This window comes from Nothobranchius furzeri, chromosome 16 (assembly GCF_043380555.1).
Source record: "Nothobranchius furzeri strain GRZ-AD chromosome 16, NfurGRZ-RIMD1, whole genome shotgun sequence".
Taxonomy (NCBI): Eukaryota; Metazoa; Chordata; class Actinopteri; order Cyprinodontiformes; family Nothobranchiidae; genus Nothobranchius; species Nothobranchius furzeri.
In genome coordinates, this window is record NC_091756.1 from 28768245 (window position 1) to 28792705 (window position 24461).

Sequence of the window (24461 nt, forward strand, 5' to 3'; positions counted from 1 at the left end):
TCATGGTCCTTGAATTTTTATTTCCAACAAGAGGCTGAACACGTCAACATGTAACTGATAGTTATTTTTACATCAATGGTATTCAACGTTATTTTGATAATATTTTAAGTACATCAGCACATAAACTTACACAATGAGGATTTGTACTGTATGTATAATGTATATATATGAAATTCTATATAGGTCCTGTGTAATACATAACCTGGCATTTACATGTGATTTGCCAAAAGATGGCGCTGTTAGGACTCTAAAACTGGACGGAGTGGTTCAGCTCTGACATGTTAACACAAACCTATTAAACCTGACAGTGACTGAACCAACAACTGTCTCACGTTGATCATTAGCATCAGCATAGAGGATGTTTATGTGTATCTTACTTGATGAAAAACAACATGGCTGAACACCAGATCGCTGAGACACTAGTTTTAAACCCAATGTTTTTCTCCAGCCAGTTGAGGTGGCTCGGGCATCTGGTCAGGATGCCTCCTGTATGCCTCCCTGGTGAGGTTTTCCAGGCATGTCCAACCTGGAGGAGACCTAAATGTAGACCCAGGACATGGTTGAGGGACTATGTCTCTCACCTGGCCAGGGAACGCCTGGGATTCCCCTGGAGGAGCTGGCCCAAGTGGCTGGGGAGAGGGAAGTCTGGGCCCCTCGCCTTAGGCTACTGCCCCCGCGACCCGACTCTGGATAAGCGGATGAAAATGGATGGATGGATGGAGGAAAGATGGTGGGGTATTCCATCAGGGAAGCCTCTAATGATCAAAACCAGCAAAACAAAGTTCTTCATTTTTAGACGTGGTGTCCTTTTACGTTCTTCAAACTAAAACATGTCCTTTTTTCCAGAGGCCTTGTCTATAGGATTTTTTAGATGCACTGATTCTGGTTTGGAAGGCTGATACCAATTTCTGGTTTTGCCCAGCTCTGACCTGCTGATTCAGATCTTTCTCAAAGAACTAAAATTATCACATCTTTCTTCTTTATATTCTGGTTCACTTCTGTTTAAGGGTTAGGGTTAACCACTTAGTTCACAGAATTGGAAGCAAATCATGTTTCTTGTGGAATGGTGCATTTATGGACCCCCAAATAAATCGTGACTAGTCTCGGAATAGGCCGGTCTTACTGAGTTTTGGTTGAACCCAACTTTTAACCCTCTGGAGGCAGGCGTTGCAGATTAGCAACGTTAAAACCTACCTACCTGGTTACTTCACATACGTATTTCATGAGCATTTTGTAACTCAGAAGTACCCCTGAAGGACTTAGTTGTTCGTCCTTTTATCAAAACTTATTTTGAGCCTGAGAGGGTTAATCCACTTTAGTTATTTTGTTAAGAGTTATTGATCTCAGAGGCTTACATCAGCAGCTGCTCAAAAACAAACAAACCAAGGTTCAGCTGCTTTTCCTTTTGAACTTCTGCTGCATCTGGACATTGAACCTCACAAACACCAGTCATAATAACAGCTCAGTGTCCAAAAGAAAGGTTTGCCTCCGGGCCTGTCTACCTACCTTAACGTCTTCCTGTAAAGACATGGAGACTCTTGTTTCTATGAGTTCATGTCTTTTTGTGGCATCGGCAGACCACCTGTGTTGTGTCACAGCACGGTGCTGCTGAGCCATCCGTGCTGTAGTCAGCAGTGGACAGCGACGGGTCAGTGGCAATGTCCCACAGCAGTTCCTCTCTCTTTTGAGACACCCTTTGAGCAACCGTCTGGTACTCAGGTGTATCAAACCGCAGCGGCGTTTCCTCTGACTCGTCTTGCTCCAGATCAAATATCAGCGGCGGGTCGTGGAGCTGCTGCTGTCCCGTTCCACCACCGCAGGCTTCTGCTGCACCTGGCAGGAAAAACCACTTTAAGATATATTTGCATCTGTAATCCTAAAACTTGTGATTCAGAAAACCTCACTTCTGTCATTTGTTTAGTTTACTAAATCACCACCAACTACGGTAAACACAGTAATAATATATCATGAAGTGTTCCTTTTCACTGAGCTGTGTTTGACCCCACCTGTGACAAAGAAAGCTTTGTATTTTTCTGCTCGAACTGTTTGCAGGTCTCCAAACTTCCCTGCAGCCCCGCTGTTAGGGTGGAAGAGAAACTGCAGCACAAGCTCATTTTAGACGGATGGAAGTGTTTTACACAACGTAACAAAACAGAAGCAGTTTGTACCTCGTGACCGGTGTGTTCTCTCTGCAGGAGAATACGTGTAGCGTCGATGCCATCGTAGCGTCTGTCTGAGGGCGGGGTTATTCCTGCCAGGCTCAGAACAGTAGGGAAGATGTCCATTCCACTGTGGTCAGAGGAAAGGGGCAAGAAAAGGGAGATGTATGTGTACTTTCACTCACTGAAGCAGTTTTTTCTCCAAGGTATTATATCATTTATAGAAAAAACCCATTAAATTCATTAGATTACAAGGATAAGTTGGAAGAGAATGATCAGATTTCCCTCCTAAATGTTTTAACCTCCAACAGAAACACAATGACACATGCATGGAACGGCCTAGGTGAAGGTTCAGCTTCCCGCTCTCACCTGAGGGACAAGGGACATTCGTTTTGGATTGAAGATGGCATCTGTGTCACGCTCAGGTGTCAACATTCCAGAACCTGCTCATACATTCTCTTTAGGACACGTGTCCCTCAGTGGCTTAGCGCTGGGTTTATGAGATCCTAACTACTTACCAGAGGTGTAACCAAGTCACTGCTTTGCAAATCACAAGTAAATCACAAGTTTTTCCAGTCAAGTCGCAAGTCAAGTCCAAGTCAAAGGCAACCAAATCCAAGTCGAGTCCAAAGTCAATGATGTGGAAGTCCAAGTCAAGTCCATGTCCTTAACTTTGAATTTTCAAGTCATAATCAAGTCAGCTGTCCAACTTCAGTTTAAAGGGACTTTACGGAGTTTTGAATTTTTATGCTCACGATTGCCCCCTCAGGCCAAACGCGTAACAGCAGCTTCAATAGGAGGCTCGTGCACGAGGCGCGCATGCTGTACGTGCACACTCCTTAACGAAAATAACAGCTGAGACAGTCAGCTCCGTGTGTGTGTGTGTGTGTGTGTGTGTGTGTGTGTGTGTGTGTGTGTGTGTGTGTGTGTGTGTGTGTGTGTGTGGCCCGGAGGACAGAGGACAGGAGAACGCACAGCTAATTAATTAAATAATTTGGTTCTGTACCTTTCTCTTCAGCATAGCCGACAAAGGTTTATAATGGGTCAGTCCTCCTGCATGCTCAGATCATTCCCTTCCCTTGCTTGAAAAATTGTTCCAAAATGAAAGTTGAACCCACATCTTTTTTATCTGTGAATTCAATGCCGTTTGGCGAGTCTCAAATAAAAATTTGGGCATCTTACTGTAAAAAAATATACCATTAATGTAAAAAATAAACTCTAATACAACCATGTTCACATCCAGAATTGAACCCGGGTTTTCTGCACGAAAGCCCGTAATCTTACAAGGCGAGCTTAAGCACCAGTGGCGTCTTCTGTATCTGTAACGTTTATATCCTTGATAACAGCTGAAACAACGTTCAAAGAACGGTTCGGAGGGCTATGCCTGAACGTGAACGCGCATGAAGCAGCCTGCTCGACCCGAGCATCTCTTTTTCTGTGATTTTACAGAAAAACAGGCAATCACAGTAAAAATGGCAGGGCTCATTCTACAGGACCATGGCATTGCAGGAGAATGTATGAAGAAGAAATTTATTATTTCTATACATGTTTTGGCTGTCAAACTTCCATAATGCCCCTTTAATGACAATGATAATAAATAAATTCCAGAAATAAAGCTTCTTAAAGCTTCATTTATTTGCTCAAACAAGCAGAAAGTGCAACTGAAACTGATTATAAACAAAGTGCTGCTGCAGTTAGCAGTAAATCAAACCCAGAACCAAGAATGAGTTTTGTCCATGTCGTGTCACTTTTGTGCTAAAATATCAAATATGCTCAAGTCATCATCAAGTCAACAGACGCAAGTCGATTCAAGTTGCAAGTCATTGGCGATCAAGTCCAAGTCAAGTCGTAAGTCTTTATAGATTTTATCAAGTCGTCAGAAGTCTTTAAAATAATGATTCGAGACTGACTCGAGTCCAAGTCATGTGTCTCAAGTCCACACCTCTGCTACTTACCTACAATGAGTCCAGCTCCACATGTATTTGTTTATATGTAACCAACCAGTTTAGGTTTAAATTGCAGTTGAAACACGACTACTGACTAGAATATGTTTCTAAAACCTTGACATCTGGACTTTTGTGACGAGTGTTCGAGGCTTAACTCCTTGTGGGTTATTGTCACAGTATAGCGTCAACTCCTGGCATTAAAACATCCAGATGGAGCATCAGGATAAGCACCTTCTTTATAAGCAGGCCTTACTATTACCTCCTGTACATGTCTGCTGCCCCCTGGTGGAGGACCTGCAGATAGTAAAGTGCATACCGGTATTTAAATATTTAAAGAATTACATAATAAAATAAAACTGATTATTAAACTGTTGTTTTATCAACATTAGACAACAGTTTTATATAAAATAATTTAAAAATCTTTACTGTATCATATTACCCCTATTAAGGGGTCAAATGTTAATAAGAGCAAAACTCGTTGCTCCTTGAGATTTTTTTCCCACTTTCCTTTTGGGACTGGTCCATCTTTTGAGTGGACAAGCCCAGATTCTGCATATAGTTGTGCAGTAAAGACACATGAGCAGGATGTAGCTAAAGTGAGCGTGCCTGAGCAGGGCTGCGCTGGTGCTGTTTGCAGGGATTCTCCCAGGCCAGTAGACCACTGTGGGTACCCTGTGACCTCCCTCCCAGGTGGTCTGCTTAGCTGAACCCCCACCTAACACACAGATCAAAAACCACTTTAAAAATATGACCTTTCAATGCAACAACAATCTCCAGCCCGTGTTACAACTAAACACAAGAATCCTTGTTTTTGTTCTCATTTAAAGTGTTCTTTACCTTTATTGGTTTGCCATTTTCCTGTGAAAGGTCCAACACTTCCTGCATACTGACACTTCTGATCCCAGGGACCGTTGTCTCCTGCAGCATCAACACATGAAGACTTTATTTTATCATATTATAAAGACGTAGTTCATGCAGCTGACTACTAACCAGTAAACCAGATGAGAGTGTTGTCTCTATCGGTTTCATCAGCTGCAGTTTTTATTGCCCCAACCAGATCATCCAGCTCCTGCAGACTGGCAGCATAGACTCCATCACTACGGCGGGGAGCAGCAGTGGCTGCTAAAAGGGGAGGGGCCAGAGGGACGTGCATGTGAGCTGATGCAATGTAGAGCAGATATGGCTGTCCTCTCGCCCTGAAAATATAAAATAATCCAAGTTCAACAGCATCACAGCTATAAGTAACCACTTCCTTGTCAGAACTGTTGCATGTGAACTCATAAAAACAGAGCTAAGCATGGATGATGGAAACAGTTCTTATGGTTACGATCTTGTTCCCTGCTTAAAAGCCCAGAAACGTTTCACTTTCCATTAAAGGAATGTGGATTTTCCAGCTGGAGCAAAGTATTTGTTGCATCCTAGAATCAAATCCAACACTGTGTTGCCTGTTGACATTGTGATAGCTTCGGCACTCATTCACATGACCTTGCAAATCAGGATGAGGGTCTGTTGGTGCTCAAAAACAGCAGTTCCCTGGTCTCCTCCTGCCCTTTACAAACCAAATCTCAGAACAACTAACACAAACTCTCAAGCAGATCACACGCAGCTAATGAGGTTGCATCTTTACATTTGTCTAAAGTAATTAACGTTTTGGCGCACTTACATCTGGGCCGGCTCGGTCTAGCCCTGGCAGAGTGATTGTGTTTATATCTGTGTGTTGTCGTCGCTGAGCCAACCTTTTTTCAGCTTGGTGCTGAGCCGACCCAACACACCGGCTGAAGTTCAAGCCTACCTACGGGGGGGGGGGGGGGGGGGGGGGGGGGCTCTGACTGGTGGGTAGAATCAGCCAACGGCAGCTTCCCGCATGCATGACTCATTATCAAACTGGATGCGGTGTTGTAAACACCTTCTCTGACTGCAGCTCGGCGGGAGCTGGGGCTCTACGGGACGGGGAGGCTTAGCAAAAAGAAAGACATATTGCCTACAAAGTACCACAGTACAGGGTGAGACTATCACTGCTTCAGATTTCTGAAAAGTCGTACACAATTCCTGAAATGGGGAAATCTCTGGATTGCTGCTTTGAGTGAATCTGATCCATTTCAGACTGTTCATTGATTTCACAGACACACAAACAAAGGCACATCCATCTTGCTCCTTGAAATCTTTGATTAGTTAGTTGTTGGTTTTGTAATGTTCCTCATTAAGTATTGTTGTTTAGCATTACCTTGATACAGATCAATAAGCTAATCTTTGCCTTCCAGACTGGATCTTTTTTCTGTACCTTGCACTGCGTATAACCCTGAGTGCTGCAGATTTATACTGTTCTGTGAGCCTCCACAGGTCCAGCGGCTGCTCTGTGATGGTGCTGTTCTCAATCAGAGGAAGGCCCACCTTGGAATAACAACCTCTGTGCACACTCCTCCTCAGTCTGGAACCATCAAGGACAAAAGCCGTTAGTTATCTGTGTGTGTTGAATTGCTACAGGGTTTGAAGCAACATAGAAAACTGCAGGGAGACATTCTTGAGACCTGATCTAAAGAGATTAGCACGAGATACGATTTTTATACGAGAGAAACGTGTAAATCTAATCGGCTGCTTGGTGGAGGACTTGCAGAGGGAAGGTTGCTGGTTTGAATCCTAGATGTTGTCTTTCTGCATGTTCGACCCATGCATGTGTGGATTTTCTACTGTTGTTTCCTCCCAAAAACATGCATGTTTGTTTAACTGGAACCTTTAAATTGTCCCTAGGTGTGAGTGACTGGTTGTTTTCCTCTGAGCGTCCCTGTGATGGACTCATTACCTGTCCAGGGTGTCCCCCATCTTTTGCCTAGTGACTGCTGGAGTTAGACACCAGCTCCCTGTCACCCTACTGAGGAAAAATGGTTCAGAAAAAAACTGAAAATGTAAATCTAGCTAATAGGCCTGGGCGATAAATCGATTTAATTAATTAATTTTAAAAAATTTGAGGGCGATTTAAAAAAAGTTAATCGAATTTTATGTAATAGCGCCTTTTTGGCCCCCCGGAGTCTCACATAACCACAACAACGTCACAGCAGCACACAATATAGCAACAGCAAGCGACTCCATGGCCACCGGTGAGAGTGGGAGGTTTGTTCCTAAGAAAGGAATGGAATCATTCGTTGTTTGGAACTGGTTTGGGTTTGCTGCGACGGACGTGGAGCGTGGCACTTTGAAGAGGGTGATCATTTATTCATTATTCATCTCAGAAATGAGGGTTACATTTGTCTTGCTTGTGATGAAATAAAAAACTAAATAGGCTTTAGGGTGGTTCCATTTGTACTTATTGCTATTAGGGGTGTAACGGTACGCTAAAGTCGTATTTGGTTCAGTTCAGTGTTTTAAAGAGCTTGGTTTGATTTATTTTCAGTATATTATTATTATATTTATTTATTATCTGAAGCGGCTCCTATAGTGAGCAGAACCAGGTGTCATCACAGGCTGCTGATCTAGCATGTCTAATTATTTCACAGGTTATTTGCGCAGCTATGAGTGTCACTCTCATACAGACTAGAGTTGTGTTTGACTGTTGATGCTCCGTGTTTTTATTTCTGCAGCGAGCTTTAAAAACTCACCTCACACCACCCAGAGTTTCTTTTTTAGATCTCGTATTAAATAACCAGCTTCCTGCGCATCGTTTTATTCATTTTTTTGTTGTGGGATGAAAACTTTACATCAGTTGTCCCAGGGGGAAGTTCAGCAGACGTGTTTGTTTACATTTTTGCCGCTGCATGTCTGCACTGAGAAGGGAGGGAGGGGCAACGCGACGCTCCGTTCAGCGTCTACAGGCTCCAGTAGCATCGACTGCCAGCTGGTTTGATCCGCTCTGAAAGGCCTTGATCAGAATTTGCAGATCACATTTTTTTTAAACGGAGATCGGGCGCGTGCAGCCATCATGCCTCACACAATACAGCGTCTGTGCGGAAACTCGCCAAGGAGCTTTTATCTGCTGCACCTAAATCATGCAAATAAAAATTCATTATTTAAGGGAAAAAATAAGCCGAATCGGTACGCCAGTGGACCGAACCGAAACGGTTCAACACTCCCCCGTGAACCGTTACACCCCTAATTGCTATTCTTAACAGTTGAGGGTGAGAGAGAATCAGAAAAAAATCGCGAATCGAATTTAAATAAATTAAATCGGAGATTTTATTTTTAGGCTGTATCGCCCTGCCCTACTAGCCAATTACCACCAGGCTTCGCCTGAGAGCTCTATGCATATTTGAGTAGAAATGTACCTGATCACTTCAGGTCTGGATGAGACACAAGGGGGACACGGGGGCAGGTTATATCCTGGTGTGTCAGTGCAGCCCATGTCATTACTGTAGGGGACTCCTAGGTAGTGGTCGAACCCTGTTTATGAAACAAGCAAAACATCTAAATGAATAGAGATAAGAAATGTATTTGTTGTTGGTGTGACGCTGCTGCGTTTCAGTTTGAAGAGAACAAAACTTTCAAATAATTAATAGTAATCAAACACATAAGTTCCTGCTGCAGAGCAGTGACAATGTTTTTTTGTTTCTTCTCTGCTGGGGGTAATGCTAGTGGGGGTGATCACGAGTCAGCTGATGAAGGGGGGACAGCTGGAAGTGTGTTGTGCAACAAAACACAACTGGAGGGAGAGTGTGACCGGTGACCTGGTTTTATCTGGTTCCTGCAGCGATGGTTACAGTCAGGTCCTCGATGTGGTCTAAACGGTCAGGGGAGCAGGTTGCAGCATTCAAATGGAAATCTACAGACAGGGTTGTGTAACTGAAGTTCAACTTATTTTATGTAATTATACTGTATAACACACTAACGGGATTTTAAAATCATTTCCGGTTTTACCTGGATGCTTCAGAAAGGTGGTTTGTTTGTGCTGCAAGTTTTCTAAATTTTGCTAAAGGGGCAGCAAATGTAAAAAAATTAAAAAAAAATTTAAAAAAGCTGTTCTTTTTTTTTAACTAAATAATGTGTCGTTTCTTTTTCAAGATGTAGTATTCATACTTTTCCATTCTTGATGCGAGGCTGCAACTTCTATTGTGGCCAGCTAGAGACAACTAAGACCCCTGAAGGTCTGCTGTGGTACCTGGGACCAAGCAGATCCTTCAAGTCCAAATTCAAATTTGTGGACCTCAACTGTTAGCGTTGTGTTCTTTTCACAGGAAGATCACATGACTATCCAGTAGGAATTCATAAGATCTTGTGATTACGACATTGTTTGTTAAACCATTCTGGAAATTTTTAGAGCAATCATGTGTTTAGGGCTGTGCAGTAAGATGATTTTGGCTCAACATCAGTGAGATAATGGGCCATCAAGATCAAGCAGTGGCTTAAGTGACGCAGGCAGGTCGCGCTAGAAAATTTCGTTTAAAAAGACGTCATAAATGTTTTCCCTCGTCATTTTTATTTCTAAAATATGAAGTAAAAACTCACAATTTCATTTTCATTCCTTTGCCAATAATATTTAGTCTACACCCGTGCGTTAAGAGGATCGGCACCATGCATTACCTGCACTTCCAATATTTTCCTCTCAACGTAGGACTCTTTCATAAGGGTACATGCACACCAGTAGTTTTTACGGTTATTCATGGGGCAAAATCTCCAACATTTTTGAAAAAATAAAATCAAAGTAAAACTCCATCTTCCAGTAGACGCAAAGCATCCAGCCCACCTCTCCAAATGCATCAATTGTGCATCACAGCCGCTAGGCGCGCCGCGTGCACCGTCAGCTACGTCAGCCCAGTGTGCGCATCAGTGTGTGTCGGGATAATTCTTTCAAAACAGCCAGCATCCTTGAGTTTATCCGTCAAAATAAACAGTCAGACGGAAATATCTGTAACCTGCCATTTAACTGTTTTGCCTTCTTGTGAAGATTGTTGCAAAGAGAAACAATTAAACTTGATTAACCCCGGAGCCATGCGCACTGCGCTGTACTCCGTCACTGTAAATGAGGGGGAAACGATTTAATCGGATCCTTTTCTTACCTTTTCAACATGGTTTAATGTAAAGTTTCATTCAGTACAAACTTTAGTTACACCAATCTAACAAGACAGAGCCTGGATTTGTATTCTGAACAGTTTAAACATGTTTAAAACGGAGACGTGCGTGACGCGTCTAAAATTCGCACCTGCTCCACTATTATGGAAATTAAACTAACAAGATGAATAACATGAAATTATTTTACGCACAGAAGACATCCCCTACACTTTTGAAAAGCTTGCAACACGCCTGGTTGAGGACCAATCTGATTGGAGGTGATCATAATCTAGCCTAGCAAGCCATCTTATTTACAGTATGTGCATTTATAGTCTGGCCACAACCCATTGGTGGTTCTCAGTCGTGGGGCGGGATTTACAGTTATCTTTCCAACTGTCTCCTCATACTGTTGGTCAACAAACAACGTGGCATACTCTCTGCTACAGATGTCGGTCAATGGGGCAGTCTGCCATACTCTGTCAAAGACAACACAAATACACCCTTTTTCTAAATAAACGTACGTACCTCTATCTGCTCTTGATTCCAATAGTCCAAAGTTGATGCTAAAGCTGTTTCAAACAAGCCGTCACCATCTTAGTTTCGCTCAGTTGCTCCCATGAAACAGAGTGCTGTGACTGGTCCACCAAAACACTGATAAGCCACCAGACTAGTCAGGGCTGCAGAGTTTCCACTAGAGTGTGGCTAGACCCACATGCACACTGACGGTCTAGAGTTCTTGGCTGGCCATAATCCACCGGTCTTGGTAAAAAGGGAGCCTGCTGGCAAAGCTCAATGTACGGTATTGACCCGAATATTAGACTAGGTCTTTTACATTGAAAACAATTTTAAAATGAGGGGTCGTCTTATAATCGGGGTCCAGCCATTACACATCCGTAACAGCAGAGGGCGCCAGGCTGTGTGTTCTCAACAGCAGAAAAAAATAGAGACGAGAGGTCGGAAGCAGGGTGAACCAAAAGTGGGGCACGTTAACAAGCTATAAGGCAGAGTTATGCAAATTTTAAGATGACGGCAGAGGCGTCAAACATTACATGCATAGATGCCTTGGGTGGCGGTGTGGATGACGTTGTGGAAGTGTAGCGATCTGATGGTGCACCGGTGTCGGTGCAGGATCTGCTCGGGTGCAGGATCTGCTCGGGGTCCTTCGACTGCCGATGACGTCACATTACTGCAAATCTACTGGGCTTTCACACACGTTTTGGAAAGACATCACCAGTTTTGTTAATAAATTCTTGTTTGTTAACACCTAAATGTTTTCTTTATAATTGTAATTTGTTAATAAAACACTATATTACCTTGGTTTTGTAAAGAATGTGAAACTGCATAAAACCAACATCAGACTGACAAAAAATAGAACAGTTCTTGTATGTGAAGCCACATCTGTTTGTATTAATGTGGAGTTCATCTGTATATTTCCTTAGTTGTTATCTAAATACATTCTTTGACTCAAAATATTGCTTGGTGTCTTTCAATAAAGTTCTTATATTTTATTTTGCCCCATTTCATCAACATCAAGAGCTTTTGAGGGTCACTGTTTATCATTTGCTTATATTTTACATTTCCTTTAGAAATTCAAACATATTTTCTCCAAAAAGTGTTGATTTTTGGACTACAGGACTACAACCGCTAAGACTATGACTGCAAATTTGTTCTGCCCAATCAAAATCATAACGTGATAACGTAACTTTCGTAAGCTTCATGTTCAGCCAATCAACTACTCTGACGTCTTCGGCAGTCGAAGGACCCCGAGCCGATCCTGCACCCGAGCAGATCCTGTACCGACACCGGGACCGCAGCAGCGTGAGTGAGGACAGCGAGGCAAAGGGTGTCTGAATAAAAGCCTCATTTGACTTTTGATTTCACACGTCAGCAAAGTTCTGATAGTTTGCATTAAAATGTTATTTTGCTCAGTATTGGTTCTCAAGTTTTCAATAAACAGTTTATTTAAAAAGTGATTTTTTTTTTGTCTTTTCCTGAAGATTAGTCTTTTTTTTTTGGGGGGGGGGGGGGTCAATGTTCAGGTCAATACTGTAATAAAATAATGCTAATACCAATGAATTTTGCTGATTATATTGATTTTGTGATCATTTGGAGCTAAAAAATATAGATCAGAATACCTGGACGCCCTGTAACATATAGTATTTGTCTGGGGACCATTTTCATGAAGAGGAGTTAATTTCCACCAACACTAATGACATCAGATGCAGTTTGAATAATAAAGATTAACACTGGATCTTAAGCTGTCAGGTACTACTGACTCTTTATATAATAAAGTCTTGATGTCATGTCTTCATCACACACAAGTAAACAAAGTCTAAACCAGTGTACCGAGCACCACTGGTCTAAACAATGTCTTCTAATGCTCTGTGGTTCCTTCCCTTCAGATGTTTCCAAGTCCATTTGAGATGCTTTGGAGAAGGACATGTTTAGTTTTCAGTTCTACGCATACCGCCACAACTACAAAACAATAGCAGTCAGGGAATCGAACCCCCACCTACCCCTGTTGGTGGGACCGTATGGTCCATTGTGTCCGAGATGCCACTTCCCAATAATGGCGGTGTAATAACCTGCCTGCTGCAGCAGCTGAGGCAAAGTGATCTCAGAAAGAGGCAGACCAGCTACAGAATTCACTCCAAAGTTATGAGTCACCCCGGTTCTTAGGCCATACCGGCCCGTCAGGATGGCGGCACGGGACGGAGAGCACGTCGAGGCAGGGGAATGGAAGTCCGTCAGTCTGGAGAAAGAACACAATTTATACAAAAATCACAAGTTCACACGGTAAATCTAACTTCCGCCATGCTGTCTCATTTCTAAGTGACTTTGTTCTTTACTTTGATAACGATAATATAGCTGGTACCTTAGCCCTTGCTGGGCCATCAGGTTAAGGTTTGGTGTGTTGTTTGTCTTCTTCTCAGGTTGGTTAACATCCAGGTCACCCCATCCCATGTCATCAGCTAGTATGATGATGAAGTTGGGTTTTGTCCTGACTGTCTCCACGGGTTCTGTTCGGGTCACTGTGAAGAGCAAAGCCCCAAGCAGGAAGTTCTCCATCACTGTGAGTCAGATCTGTATGGAGTGAAACCATAGTAACCAGTTCTGGACACATATTCAGTTTGGCAATTGTTAAGACCATTTACATCTAGTCTATAAAGGTCAAATTCAAAGTTTTTCTATTTTGCATGTTTCTTTATTAACTATGTTTGCATTTATTTATTTTATTCTGAAACTAAACTGCTGAAAACAAAGTGAGACATGACTACTACATGTGGAAAGTGATGTAACAAAGGTTAAAATGAAAGGTGCAGGACTAGATCAGCATGTTGCAAAGGTTGGAACATCCTTCATAAATGATTAGCTGTCAAAGAAGCTGATGTTGCAAGAAAATTCCAAGAAAAAAACTCAAGAAATTCCAAGGTTGTTGCTATTTTTTTACACAAAAACACTTAAAGAGACAATGTGTCGTTTTCTCTAAAAATTTCCATCAAAATGCATTAAATGATGTCCAGTTGCTGAACAATATTGGTAACATATAACCATAGGAATCGTGTCTAAAATACATGGCAGCGGGTCTAAGTTTGTAGGCGACACCATATCAGACATCATGTTTCCTTCTTCGGGAGCCAGTGATGACAAAATGCATTTACTGATTTGTAACAAGCGGTTACAAAACTCTTGCCATTCATAAACGTTTTACACATTTACCTCTTTTCTCATTGCCTCATGCAAGGGAGTCTGATGTGTTTGTCATTTTGCTGGAGGTTGCACTCCCAGGGATTTTTTAACCCTAATGGCCATCGGTTGGTAAGGTCTTACTCCAACACAAAAATACCACTTGCGTGCAATGATTTAGGTATGCACTGCCCCCATCGCATTGTCACTTTAACAATAAAATAGATGAAATTCAGCAAATGAGCAAGTTACTTTAATGAGAAAAGCACTTTGCTTTTAAACTTCCAAAACAATTTACATTAAAGCAAATGTTTAAACAACTCTAAGAAATCCTGTTGATTCTGCAGCTAGACGCAAAACAGACAGGAAACGGGAAAATAACAATCATTAGGGAGAACAAGGGTGATTTTTGTATATTTGTAAAATAGTTTCCAGTGAAAGTCATCTTGTCAGTGACAACTAACCAGGAAAGAGATGTGTAGGCTTCCTTAAGATATATAATAAATCTACTTATGAACTCAGTTAAATGATTTTTATTTATAACTGTTCGTCCTCTCGTTTCCCGTGTGACACTAATTAAATCAATCATGTGGAAGCCCAAGTCGTGGGTGTCTGTCTTTCTTATCGCACCAGCATTTCCTGATAAACTTGTATTTCTTCACACAACAAGAAAACCAGAAAACATCGTCCAACCAAATGTGTTTATCCTGGGTCAAGTCAAAAGAAACTCGTCAAATTTTTGAGGTAAGTTCAGCATTTGTATTTGACTACTGAACTATTTTTGAATAGGTCACGTTTCTATTTTACAAACAAATTCAGTGAGGAGTTGGTTAAATCAAAATAGTTGTTCTTGGGTGCTAGTTTTGAACTCAGTTTCTGTAAAAATGCTTTAAACAATAAATATGTTACCTATTGTAGAGACCTCTTAATTATCCTCAGTTTGGAGAAATTAGGAGACTTCTGACCAGTCCAATGAGTCAGAGTAGAGCCATGTAAAAAGTAGATTTATGTGAAGCCTTTCTTTGTGTTTGCACTATTTTAAACTCTGACATTGATCTCTGTTTCACACGATTATTCTGGGAGGATTATGAAACTCGAACTAGAATCTTTGCTGCAAATAGATTTTTGAGAAAGTAACCATGACTGGCACTTCAATCCCAATGTTAAAGGTGTTGAACATTAGTGATGGGATCTATGGCTCTTCCATGGGAGCCGTTCATTAGTCGGTTGTTTACCTGAAAGAGCTGTTCAAAAGACTGGCTCCTTTGAACAAAGTGAAGCCAAGAGAGCGCGCGGGGTGGGTAAGAGCAACGTGTTCCTGTCCGTGAGAGCGCATTGGTTAGGGTTCTTCCTACGTCCGTCACAGCGGTGGGTGGGGTTTGAGCGAGTGCGCTTTACCGACTTCTGGGGAAGTTTGTTACCAGAAGACAAGATGAACAGCGCTCTACAGAGACTCGGCTCTTATCATTCACTTTGAAAATCCATTCAAAAGATTTGATTCGTTCGTGAATGTCACATCACTATTGAACACTCATTTAATCAATATATTTGCAGTGGTCTCTAGTAGGAATGAATGCCTTGTAAGTTGTACTCTGGGGAAACAAAGCTCCGGTGCATCAGTTTCAGGAAGTAGAAGTGAACCACATCAGAGTTGAGCTTCAGATGGCAGGATTTGGAGTCTTATTTCCTGGGATGTTTCTCAATACCAAGGAACCTTACTTTAATGTCTTGGTCCCGCCCCGGTTGCCCAGGAGATACGTCATCAGGAACCGCCAAGGGGTGTTCCAATGTTCGTGTTCTACCGAGGCGTCTGTTCGTTAGCCGTTTAGCTAGCTGAACTAGCACACTGGGCTGACTAGCTAGCTAGCTCAGAAGCTGGTAGCTACTTTGGGGGAAAATTTCAAGTTTAAAGTAAATCAACTAAATGTAGCTATCGGGCTGATATCTGAAATGTTTTTTTATATCCAAAGCAGTTATCTGTGGTTGGTTATTTGCTTAGTAGTTGCAGCTTTGGTGACTAGCAGGTAGTAACTCGCTTACATTTTTCATTTAACAAATATATACACAACGTTAAAAGGCTCATTATATATTTATATTGAAACTTGTACATATAAAATATATTGTTATCTCAAGTAACATTATGAGGCCGCCACAGAAGCCGCGGTAACGTGATGAAAGTCTGTTCCATTTAACCGTTTTCTTTGACCAAGGGAGGACAGTGTCCTCGTAAGCAAGGCGCCTGGCCTCGCAAGACATCACCTTGTGAGGCCAGGCACCTTGACATAGCGAGCCTAAGTTACTTCCGTACCACGAGTGCCCGGAAGAACGAAAAAACGAATGCAAGTCAATGGGGCTAAAAATGCTATTTTCTAACTCCGCTTGTTTTGTGCCATTGGTTTCACATATGATGTCTGTGAATTTTAAAGACACATTTTGATACCAAGAACGTGCTTATTTTCGAACGGGGCAAACGCTATTTTAGGTTTTGTGTAAAAATAAGTCCAGGACTACAAATGTGCTTCACAAAAGTGACGTTATCGAACCAGACACGGAGAAAACTGAGGGAAAAGGGTTGTAAGTTCAGCAGACTTCCCACAGGAGGAGAGAACCACCATATATCTGATCATTTGGTAATTAGCAGCTACGCTAGGAGAGATTATGTGGGGACGTCATGTATGCTACGTGCCAATTTATAGTTTATAGTCATGCCAATTACGAACTTTTACAAGCAAATAAATCTCAAAGTACATGGCATGGTCGAAACACCCATCATTACTTTTCATTTAAATTGCAGTACAACAAATGTGCGATCCAGGGCGTAAGGCAAAGCGGATTAGAAAATAGAGTTTTTAGTCCCTTTGACCTGCAATAATTTTTTTTTGTTCTTCCGGCGACCCATGATGCGGAAGTGACTTAGGCTTCCTATTAAGAAACAGCCTCGATACTTGGACATCTCTCCTCTGATTGGCTAATATCAATGCGACTCTACCACTAAAGCTGATTTATACTTCTCCACAAGGGAGAGGCGCACATCTGGCGCGTTGCAAGCTTTTCAAAAGTGTGGAGGATGTTGTCTGTGCCTAAATTGATTTCATGCTATTCATCTTCTTAGTTTAATTTCCATAATAGTTGAGCAGGTGCAAATTTTAGACACGTCACGCATGTCTCCGTTTTAAACATGTTTAAAGGGACATTATGGAAGTTTGACAGCCAAAATATGTATAGAAATAATAAAATTCTTCTTAACACATTCTCCTGCAATGCCCTGGTCCTGTAAAATGAGCCCTGGCATTTTTACTGTGATTGCCTGTTTTTCTGTAAAATCACAGAAAAAAAGAGCTGCTCGGGTCGAGCAGGCTGCTTCATGGGCGTTCGTGTTCAGGCACAGCCCTCCGAACCGTTCTTAAATGGTACAGATACTAGTGACATCACTTATGTGTTAGCTCGCCTAGTAAAACAGTGGACTTTTGTGCAGAAGACCCGGGTTTGATTTTGGATGTGAAAATAGTTAATTTAGAGTTTCTTTTTTACATTAATGGTATATTTTTTTCACAGTAAGATGCCCAAATTTTTATTTGAGACTCGCCAAATGGCATTGAATTCACATATAAAAAAGATGTGGGCTCAACTTTCATTTTGGAATACTTTTTCAAGAGCATGCAGGAGGACTGACCCATCTTAAACCTTTGTCGGCGGTGCTGAAGAGAAAGGTACAGAACCAAATTATTTAATTAATTAACTGTGCGTTCTCCTGTCCTCTGTCCTCCGGGCCACACACACACACACACGGAGCTGACGGTCTCAGCTGTTATTTTCGTTAAGGAGTGTGCACGTACAGCATGCGCGCCTCGTGCACGAGCCTACTATTGAAGCTGCCGTTACACTTTTGGCCTGAGGGGGCAATCGCGAGCATAAAAATTCAAAACTCCGTAAAGTCCCTTTAAACTGTTCAGAATACAAATCCAGGCTCTGTCTCGTTAGACTGGTGTAACTAAAGTTTGTACTGAATTAAACTTTACATTAAACCATGTTAAAAGGGTAATAAAATGATCTAATTAAATTGTTTCCCCCTCATTTACAGTGACGGAGTACAGCACAGTGCGCATGGCTCTGGGGTTAATCAAGTGTAATTGTTTCTCTTTGCAACAATCTTCACAAGAAGGCAAAACAGTTAAATGGCAGGTTACAGATATTTCCATTTGACTGTTTATTTTGACAGATAAACTCAAGGATGTTGGCTGTTTTGAAAGAATTACCCCGACGCACACAGAGGAGCTGACATTTTAATCGTTACGCACATCGTGGAGGTGACTAAATCAATCAAGAAATGATTCCCATCGGAACATCAGAGCTTTATACTGGACATGTGCTCAATGCAGCTCGCAGCGCACCGTGAGCTGAAGATCTGTAGAGGTGTTCGCAGCGCAGAGCAGAACCACGGCGATGCGGTAAGATTTCCTCCCACTGAAGCAGTCTGGAAACCTGGTCTTTCTGAGGGATGTGTCACTTGGAAAAATCTTCGCCGATTCTGAAACTTTGGCTGAACAGCGCTTGTTCTCGTCTCTATTATGGAGATGCATGACGCATCCAGTCTGAGGCAGAATAGCCTCTTCAGCTCAGAAAGCACCTCTAGAGACATTTGATCACGCACAAAGTTTATGTGGAGCAGAAGCGGTCGGGCCACGGCAGGTGAAAAGTTCCTAGCCTACATGAAGTGAAATTGTTTAATTGTAACATTAATATGTTACTGGACACACTGGTCTGGTTGGTTAGACCAGTGTTTGAAGTGGAAAACACACACACACACACACACACAAATTAAAATAATGCTGATAGCGTGGACTAGAAGCCAGGTGATGGTTTACGTATTTAAATGATGATCAGGCTGCTGTAAAATGTAATCTCCATCCACATCCGGACAGAATTATCCTCTATTCTTTCTCTATTTTCTCTACTCTTGTCTGGGCTGACGTAGCTGACAGTGCGTGCGGCGCGCCTAGCAGCTGTGATGCACATTTTACGCATTTGGAGAGGTGGGCTGGATACTTTGCTTTAATCCTTGGAGATTTTGCCCCATGAATAACCGTAAAAACTACTGGTGTGCATGTACCCTTATGAAAGAGTCCTACGTTAATAGGTAAATATTAGAAGTGCAGTTAATGCATTCTGGTGCTGGTCCACTTAACGTACTGGTGTAGACTAAATATTATAGACAAATGAATGAAAATTATATTGTGAGTTTTTACTTTATATTTTAGAAATAAAAAATGACGAGGGAAAACATTTATGACGTCTTTTTAAACGAAATTTTCTAGCGTGACCTGCCTGCTTCACTTAAGTCACTGCTTATTAAGGCTTGTCCAGAATTACCGTGGCCCACCCAAAAATTAAAACCTGGCGCCGCGCCTGTTACAAACCTCTGCAAATTGTTGTTCTTCACTTTATCAAACTCAGACATTGTACAGCTAATGTCAGCATGTAAAATTATGAATTCAGTCGAGCTCTTCCTTCCCTCCTTCTCCTGCTCTCCTTGAAACCCGACATCAGCTGTCAGAAGAGGGAGGGGAAGAAGGAGATGAGGCCAACAGAGCGCGATAAAGAAACCAGAATGGTGTGGAGGTGAGCAAAACGTGTGGAAAACTGTGGGTGTTGAAACCCCCACATCCCCCACGAGTGCGACGCATCGACATTAATACATGGACAATGGGTTTCCATAGACTCCAATAACAAGTTTTTGTGCTAAAATGGGAGGTGGCCACCACCGCCATTTTGACCATGTCACAGGTTCCGTCAAGCCCAGACAATTCCATAAAAGGGAAGAGAGGTGGAGCTGAGGGTGGGGTTGTAAGGCTGGGATCAACTGACGACACCCGGTCGAACTAGCTACAAGCTAATCTGAAGCTAACCCAAAGCTAGTGCGGAGGTGGGAGCTAAGCTAACGGAGGTAGCAACCTAGCTACAACCGGAGTTAACTGTGCACAACACCAGAGCTTCTGAGTCAGAGATACGCCGGGCTGACCGCTGGGTAAAACCGGGTGGAACACAGAGGTCTCGGAGACCTCCACAAGCCGGCAGCTGCACAGCAGACAAGCGCTGCTGCGCAGAGCTGCCACTGGGGAAAACCGGGTGGAAAGGTTTCCATCCCAGAGCTCCACAAGCCGTCAGCCCGCCGCAGCACACAGAAGCCGCGATCAGACAGATGCGCCGAGCTGCTGGGAGAACCAGCTGTCAGCCCGCCGCAGCCAACAGAAGTCACGATCAGACAGAGATGGACCGGGCTGCGGGGAGAAACAGCCGGCAATCAGGGTGGAAAACGTCGGTCTGCCGAGAGCTCCACAAGCCGATAGTCGGAACCCAGCTCCACCAACATGTTATATTTCAAGCCATTTTCAAAAGTGCAGCATTATGTTAAATGCACTGGGTTTTACCCTATTACATTTAAATTTCATGGTTAAACAGTTAAAATCTAAGCTCAGCAGTGACCTCAAATACATAAATATAATTTTACTTACCGAAAAAAATTAAGTGGAGACTCCTTGGACGCTCTATTAGTGCAATTAATGCCACAGCAAGTCATTTTGTCCAACAATTGCACAAAAATATCCAAAAAAAGAATACACAAACACAGAGACTCTAAATCCCGGAACAGTTTCCAAGCCAGACCGAGGCTCTACTGAGGCCTTTCCACAGAACTAGCTCTGTGGTCACGTGGGTCTGATGCTCATTAATTATACAGAATTTTAGGCTGATAATGCACTTAATCAGAAGAGTGAGAAAAAAATTCTCCCCCTCAGAGTTGTCATGAGTGTAAACTAGATCATTTAAACAAAAAACATGTTTTGGTACCAGGCTGTAAACATGTTTATTTCTGCTGTGAACTTGGCATTTTTAACATGGGAGTCAATGAGGATTTGCGCACTTCTGATACCAGCCCCCAGCGGATGAGGGTGGAACTGCATTTTTTGGTACTTCCGGGTTGGGACCAATTTTAGAGCTGCATTGTGGGGGCTTGGTGCGACGCCCATGGCGCACACGCATTGACAGAGGTGTTTTTCCTTCAGACTTCTCTGTCACCTGGGGAGTGTTGCAAAGATATTTACTTCACTGTGACAGCAAACTCCACAATTTGATCTAAACTAATCTCTGTTTCTCTGAATTAAGGTTGTTCAAGGAGTCATTTATCAACAGATATGCTGTCCATATAGTATATAATCCTACTTCAAATAATAAGAAATATTCTTTTTATTGTACCAGTTGAGCGTTTTTTCATCTTTGAGATGAATAAAAAGTTTTAAAAAACGTGATGAATGTTAAAATGAATGTCTGGTAAACTGTAATGACACGCATGTTAAACAGATACGGGTCTGTAAGTATTATTCCAAGTGTAAAACGCCTTTTAGCTTTTTGAGAGGCAAAAATATTATTATTTATTCAAATGCAGCCTCCTGAGGAAGTTGTTTGTCAAAGGATACTACGGGTTTGGAACTGGTTGCAACCAGATCTCTGCCGCCTGTTCATAACCATGTGTGCTCGTGCCACACACTGAAAATCTGTACTCGACCTCCACGTGTGTGTGTGCGCGCGCGCATCCAAGTCAAAGCGTCCTAGCGGTCAACACCAGTGTTCAGTGACCGCGCATTGATGCGCGCGGCACTTCTTGGAGGGATTAACGGCAGCGAGGACTGAAGAGGGGATTACTTCCGTCCGAAATTAGCTACACTCAGGTAAGAAGACAATCTTAAAACGAGTCATTTACAAAACGAGTAGTCTGTGGGAGAAGTAATAGGGCTGCTTTTTAAAAGTTCAGCTACTCACAGTGTTGAGTTCAGAGAACAGCGCGAGACGCAGCTGGTTGTGATGTGACATTTACGAACCAATCGAATCTTTTGAACGGGTTTTCAAAGTGAACGATGAGAGCCGAGTCCCTGCAGAGAGCCGTTCATCTTAACAAACCTCCCCGGAAGTTGGTCAAACTCACCCGCTCAAATCCCACCCCCTGCTGTGACACGTAGGAGGAACCATAGATATGTATATAAGCACGTGTTTATATACATATCTATGGGAGGAACGCTAACCAACCCCGTGCGCCCTTACCGACTTGATCCCCCCCCCCCCCCCCCCCATCGTTCAAAGGAGTCAGTCTTTTGAACGGCTCTTTAAGTTAAACGACCGACTAATGAACGGCTCCCATGAAAGAGCCATAAATCCCATCACTAGAAGCTGGGTTCATCCGCATCACGTAAACGCTTCCCATTTTTATTTTAGAATAATAAATTCACAGCTGTTCACAATCACCTGGCTGTTTGGAAAAGAACAAGCCAACATATTACTGTGGGCAAAAGGCGGAAGTGTGTTTGTGCAGGTAGTGATTTTATTTTAATTTACAGACTATATATATATATATATATATATATATATATATATATATATATATATTTATATATAGTTTTTTTACTTTGATTATAATATCACAAATATATTAGGTCTGACAATCTTACAAGCAAACCTTGAACGTGCCTGGATTGGATTTGCAAATGCATAAGAACACTTGACAAGGGAAATTATATATTTTTTCATAAGATATAATATATTCATATTAATTTTCTTGCTGGAAATTTTTACTTGTTTTGGAGGAAAAAATAAACAGAAACATTGAAAAAACAGCATGGTACTGATTCAGTGTTTTATAATTCAAAATATAAATGGCCTTTATTTGATATAGTGCCTTCTAGAGTCCTGAACTCCTGTGCCACTGTTGCCCCATACTAGCTGTATTTTCCCATATATATGTCACCCATCTCTTTCTTCACTAGTGCATTAGTGACACTAATTAGCTAAATTAGTGGTGCTTTATTGTTAGATTTAATCCATTCTTTAATCAAAAGAAAATCTGATTTATAAGGTTAGATGTTCTAAAAGGCGGGTTTCCTCTGTTGTATGCTTTGAAAGCTGATTCTTGTTTAGTAATAGAACACAACCCAGGGAGAGAACATACAATGGGAGCTACAGTACTCCAATAAAAGAAGAAAAACAAGGTGCAGATTATGAAATGTGTTGGAAGGCAGAGCTTCCTGGAAATGTCCTTAGAGCTCCTTTTTATAATTTTCTATAAAAGAATATTCATTCTGAACATATTATATATTCTGACATATAACCAAACAGAAAAAGACTAATTGTCTCACCTGCCCATAGGAACCAGGTGATCTGAGATATTTTCTTCTTTAAATAGAAGAGTGTGAAAACAGGTAAACACAAATCATTATGGTTTCACTGACTGAAAACTTAGAAATGTCTGACCTAGCAAAACATTTTTCATTTTGATGTGATGTAAATATGTTATAGCCCTGCTACCAAATCCACATAACGCTCAACAATGTCTGACTTTACCCAAATCTCCCCCGAGTGTATTAATAATTAATTAGGTCTGACTTTGCTGCTTTTTCTCCAGCTTTAGTTAAACAGCAAGCAGCCAAAGACAGCGTAGGGTCTCCAACCCTGGAGTGATAATATTTGACAGCTGATTCGTTATCTTTGACCTGATGGTGATGAGAAGAGGAGCAGCTCTTCCATTGGGGTGAAACTTGAGCGTGTTGTGTCCAAATCCGACCCCTCTGCAGAATCGAATCCTTTATCAGATCCTGACAGAGGTTTGGGCTCCAGCTCCAACTCAGAGTACACAGCATAGAGTTGTTTGACCCAGGTTTAGTATTGATCACCTTTCTGTTTGACTTTACTCACATCTTCGTTAATGTTGTTCCTTCTGCAGGTCATGGATCTGTGTGGAGCTAAGGTGACGCAGGTCCTGGGGCCCTGTGCGTACTCAGAGGCTCCTGATGGAGGCTGGGGCTGGGTGGTCGCTGCAGCCTTTTTCATCGTGGAGGTCTTCACTTATGGCTTCATCAAGAGCTTCGGCATTTTCCTAGAGGATGTGATGGATGAGTTTGAGGAGAGCAACAGTCGAGTCTCCTGGGTTGTCTCCATCTGTGTGTTTGTCATGACCTTCAACGGTGAGAACATTGGTAGCAAAAAGCTGCTTTAAACCTCCGATTTAATAATCTACAAGGAAGAGTGTTTGGTCTGCAGGTCCTCTCTCCTCGGTGATGACCAACCGTTTTGGCTTCCAGATTGTTGTGATGATTGGAGGATTGCTTATTTCCACTGGAACGATTGCCACCAGCTTTACAAGCTCTGTCAATCAAATGTACATCACCTATGGATTAGTAGCAGGTATTCCATCTTTAACCCCATTAAACTTCAAATTTAGCCTTAAAGACAAAGTTCACTAAGAAATTGTTTCGTATTTGTTATTTTTGAAACACGGTCAGTCGCTCGCTCTGAGTTTCACAGTCAGGCTGAATCTTTAGTGTGTTCAAATGGGAAACAAGCTTCAACACAAACGGTTGTTTTCCACTTGGTCCTAGAGCTCAACCAGTGTCTATTTAAAATGGCGTAATATTGTTTTGGGATGGTAAAAAGTGCAGGGGTCAAAACTTGACTTTGGAAAAAGTGGGGGGGTGGGGGGTGGGGTCCCCCCCCCCCCCCAATTACGTCCATGCCACTAGTAGAAGCTAACCGTTAGCATTAGAAACTCCACCACACAGCAGAACTCCTTTAGGCTTGTGTTTTTTGAGGAGATAAAACGTCAACATTGCAAACTGAGTCATTGGTAGTCACATTGCTGTTAGCCAATCAG

The 24461-nt window shown here is 42.2% G+C and overlaps 2 protein-coding genes across 4 annotated transcripts in view; one reads left to right on the forward strand and one right to left on the reverse strand.

Moving 5' to 3' along the window:
* Window positions 1-21761, reverse strand: LOC107388191 (arylsulfatase G). Its single transcript, XM_070545519.1, has 12 exons — window positions 21584-21761; window positions 12957-13165; window positions 12598-12833; window positions 8362-8476; window positions 6387-6533; window positions 5096-5301; window positions 4943-5023; window positions 4712-4820; window positions 2169-2289; window positions 2007-2097; window positions 1507-1833; window positions 1-755 (listed from the first exon to the last, which is right to left on the reverse strand). The coding sequence occupies exons 2-11, from the start codon at window positions 13148-13150 to the stop codon at window positions 1553-1555; spliced, it is 1581 nt and encodes a 526-aa protein (XP_070401620.1). The 5' UTR covers window positions 13151-13165; window positions 21584-21761; the 3' UTR covers window positions 1-755; window positions 1507-1552.
* Window positions 14445-24461, forward strand: part of LOC107388189 (monocarboxylate transporter 7) — a 19028-nt gene continuing 9011 nt past the window's right edge. The window contains exons 1-3 of one of the 3 annotated variants that reach the window (XM_054749053.2): window positions 14445-14512; window positions 23535-23775; window positions 23852-23995. In XM_054749053.2, the coding sequence (XP_054605028.1) occupies window positions 14465-14512; window positions 23535-23775; window positions 23852-23995 (433 nt within the window). In that variant the 5' untranslated portion in view covers window positions 14445-14464. Of the gene's footprint in view, window positions 14513-21068; window positions 21493-23534; window positions 23776-23851; window positions 23996-24461 lie in introns of those variants that run through there. The other 2 variants (XM_015963605.2, XM_054749054.2) reach the window with 2 other exon arrangements.

What these genes read in the sequence shown, in the direction of transcription:
- LOC107388191 (XM_070545519.1), bottom strand. Translation starts at nt 13,150, where the DNA reads ATGGAGAACTTCCTGCTTGGGGCTTTGCTCTTCACAGTGACCCGAACA. An exon ending in ACCAGCGCAGCCCTGCTCAG is followed by an intron (nt 2,290 to 4,711) that starts GCACGCTCACTT and finishes CTCTGACCACAG; the next exon opens with TGGAATGGACATCTTCCCTA. An exon ending in CAAAGCTTTCTTTGTCACAG is followed by an intron (nt 1,834 to 2,006) that starts GTGGGGTCAAAC and finishes TTTTCCTGCCAG; the next exon opens with GTGCAGCAGAAGCCTGCGGT.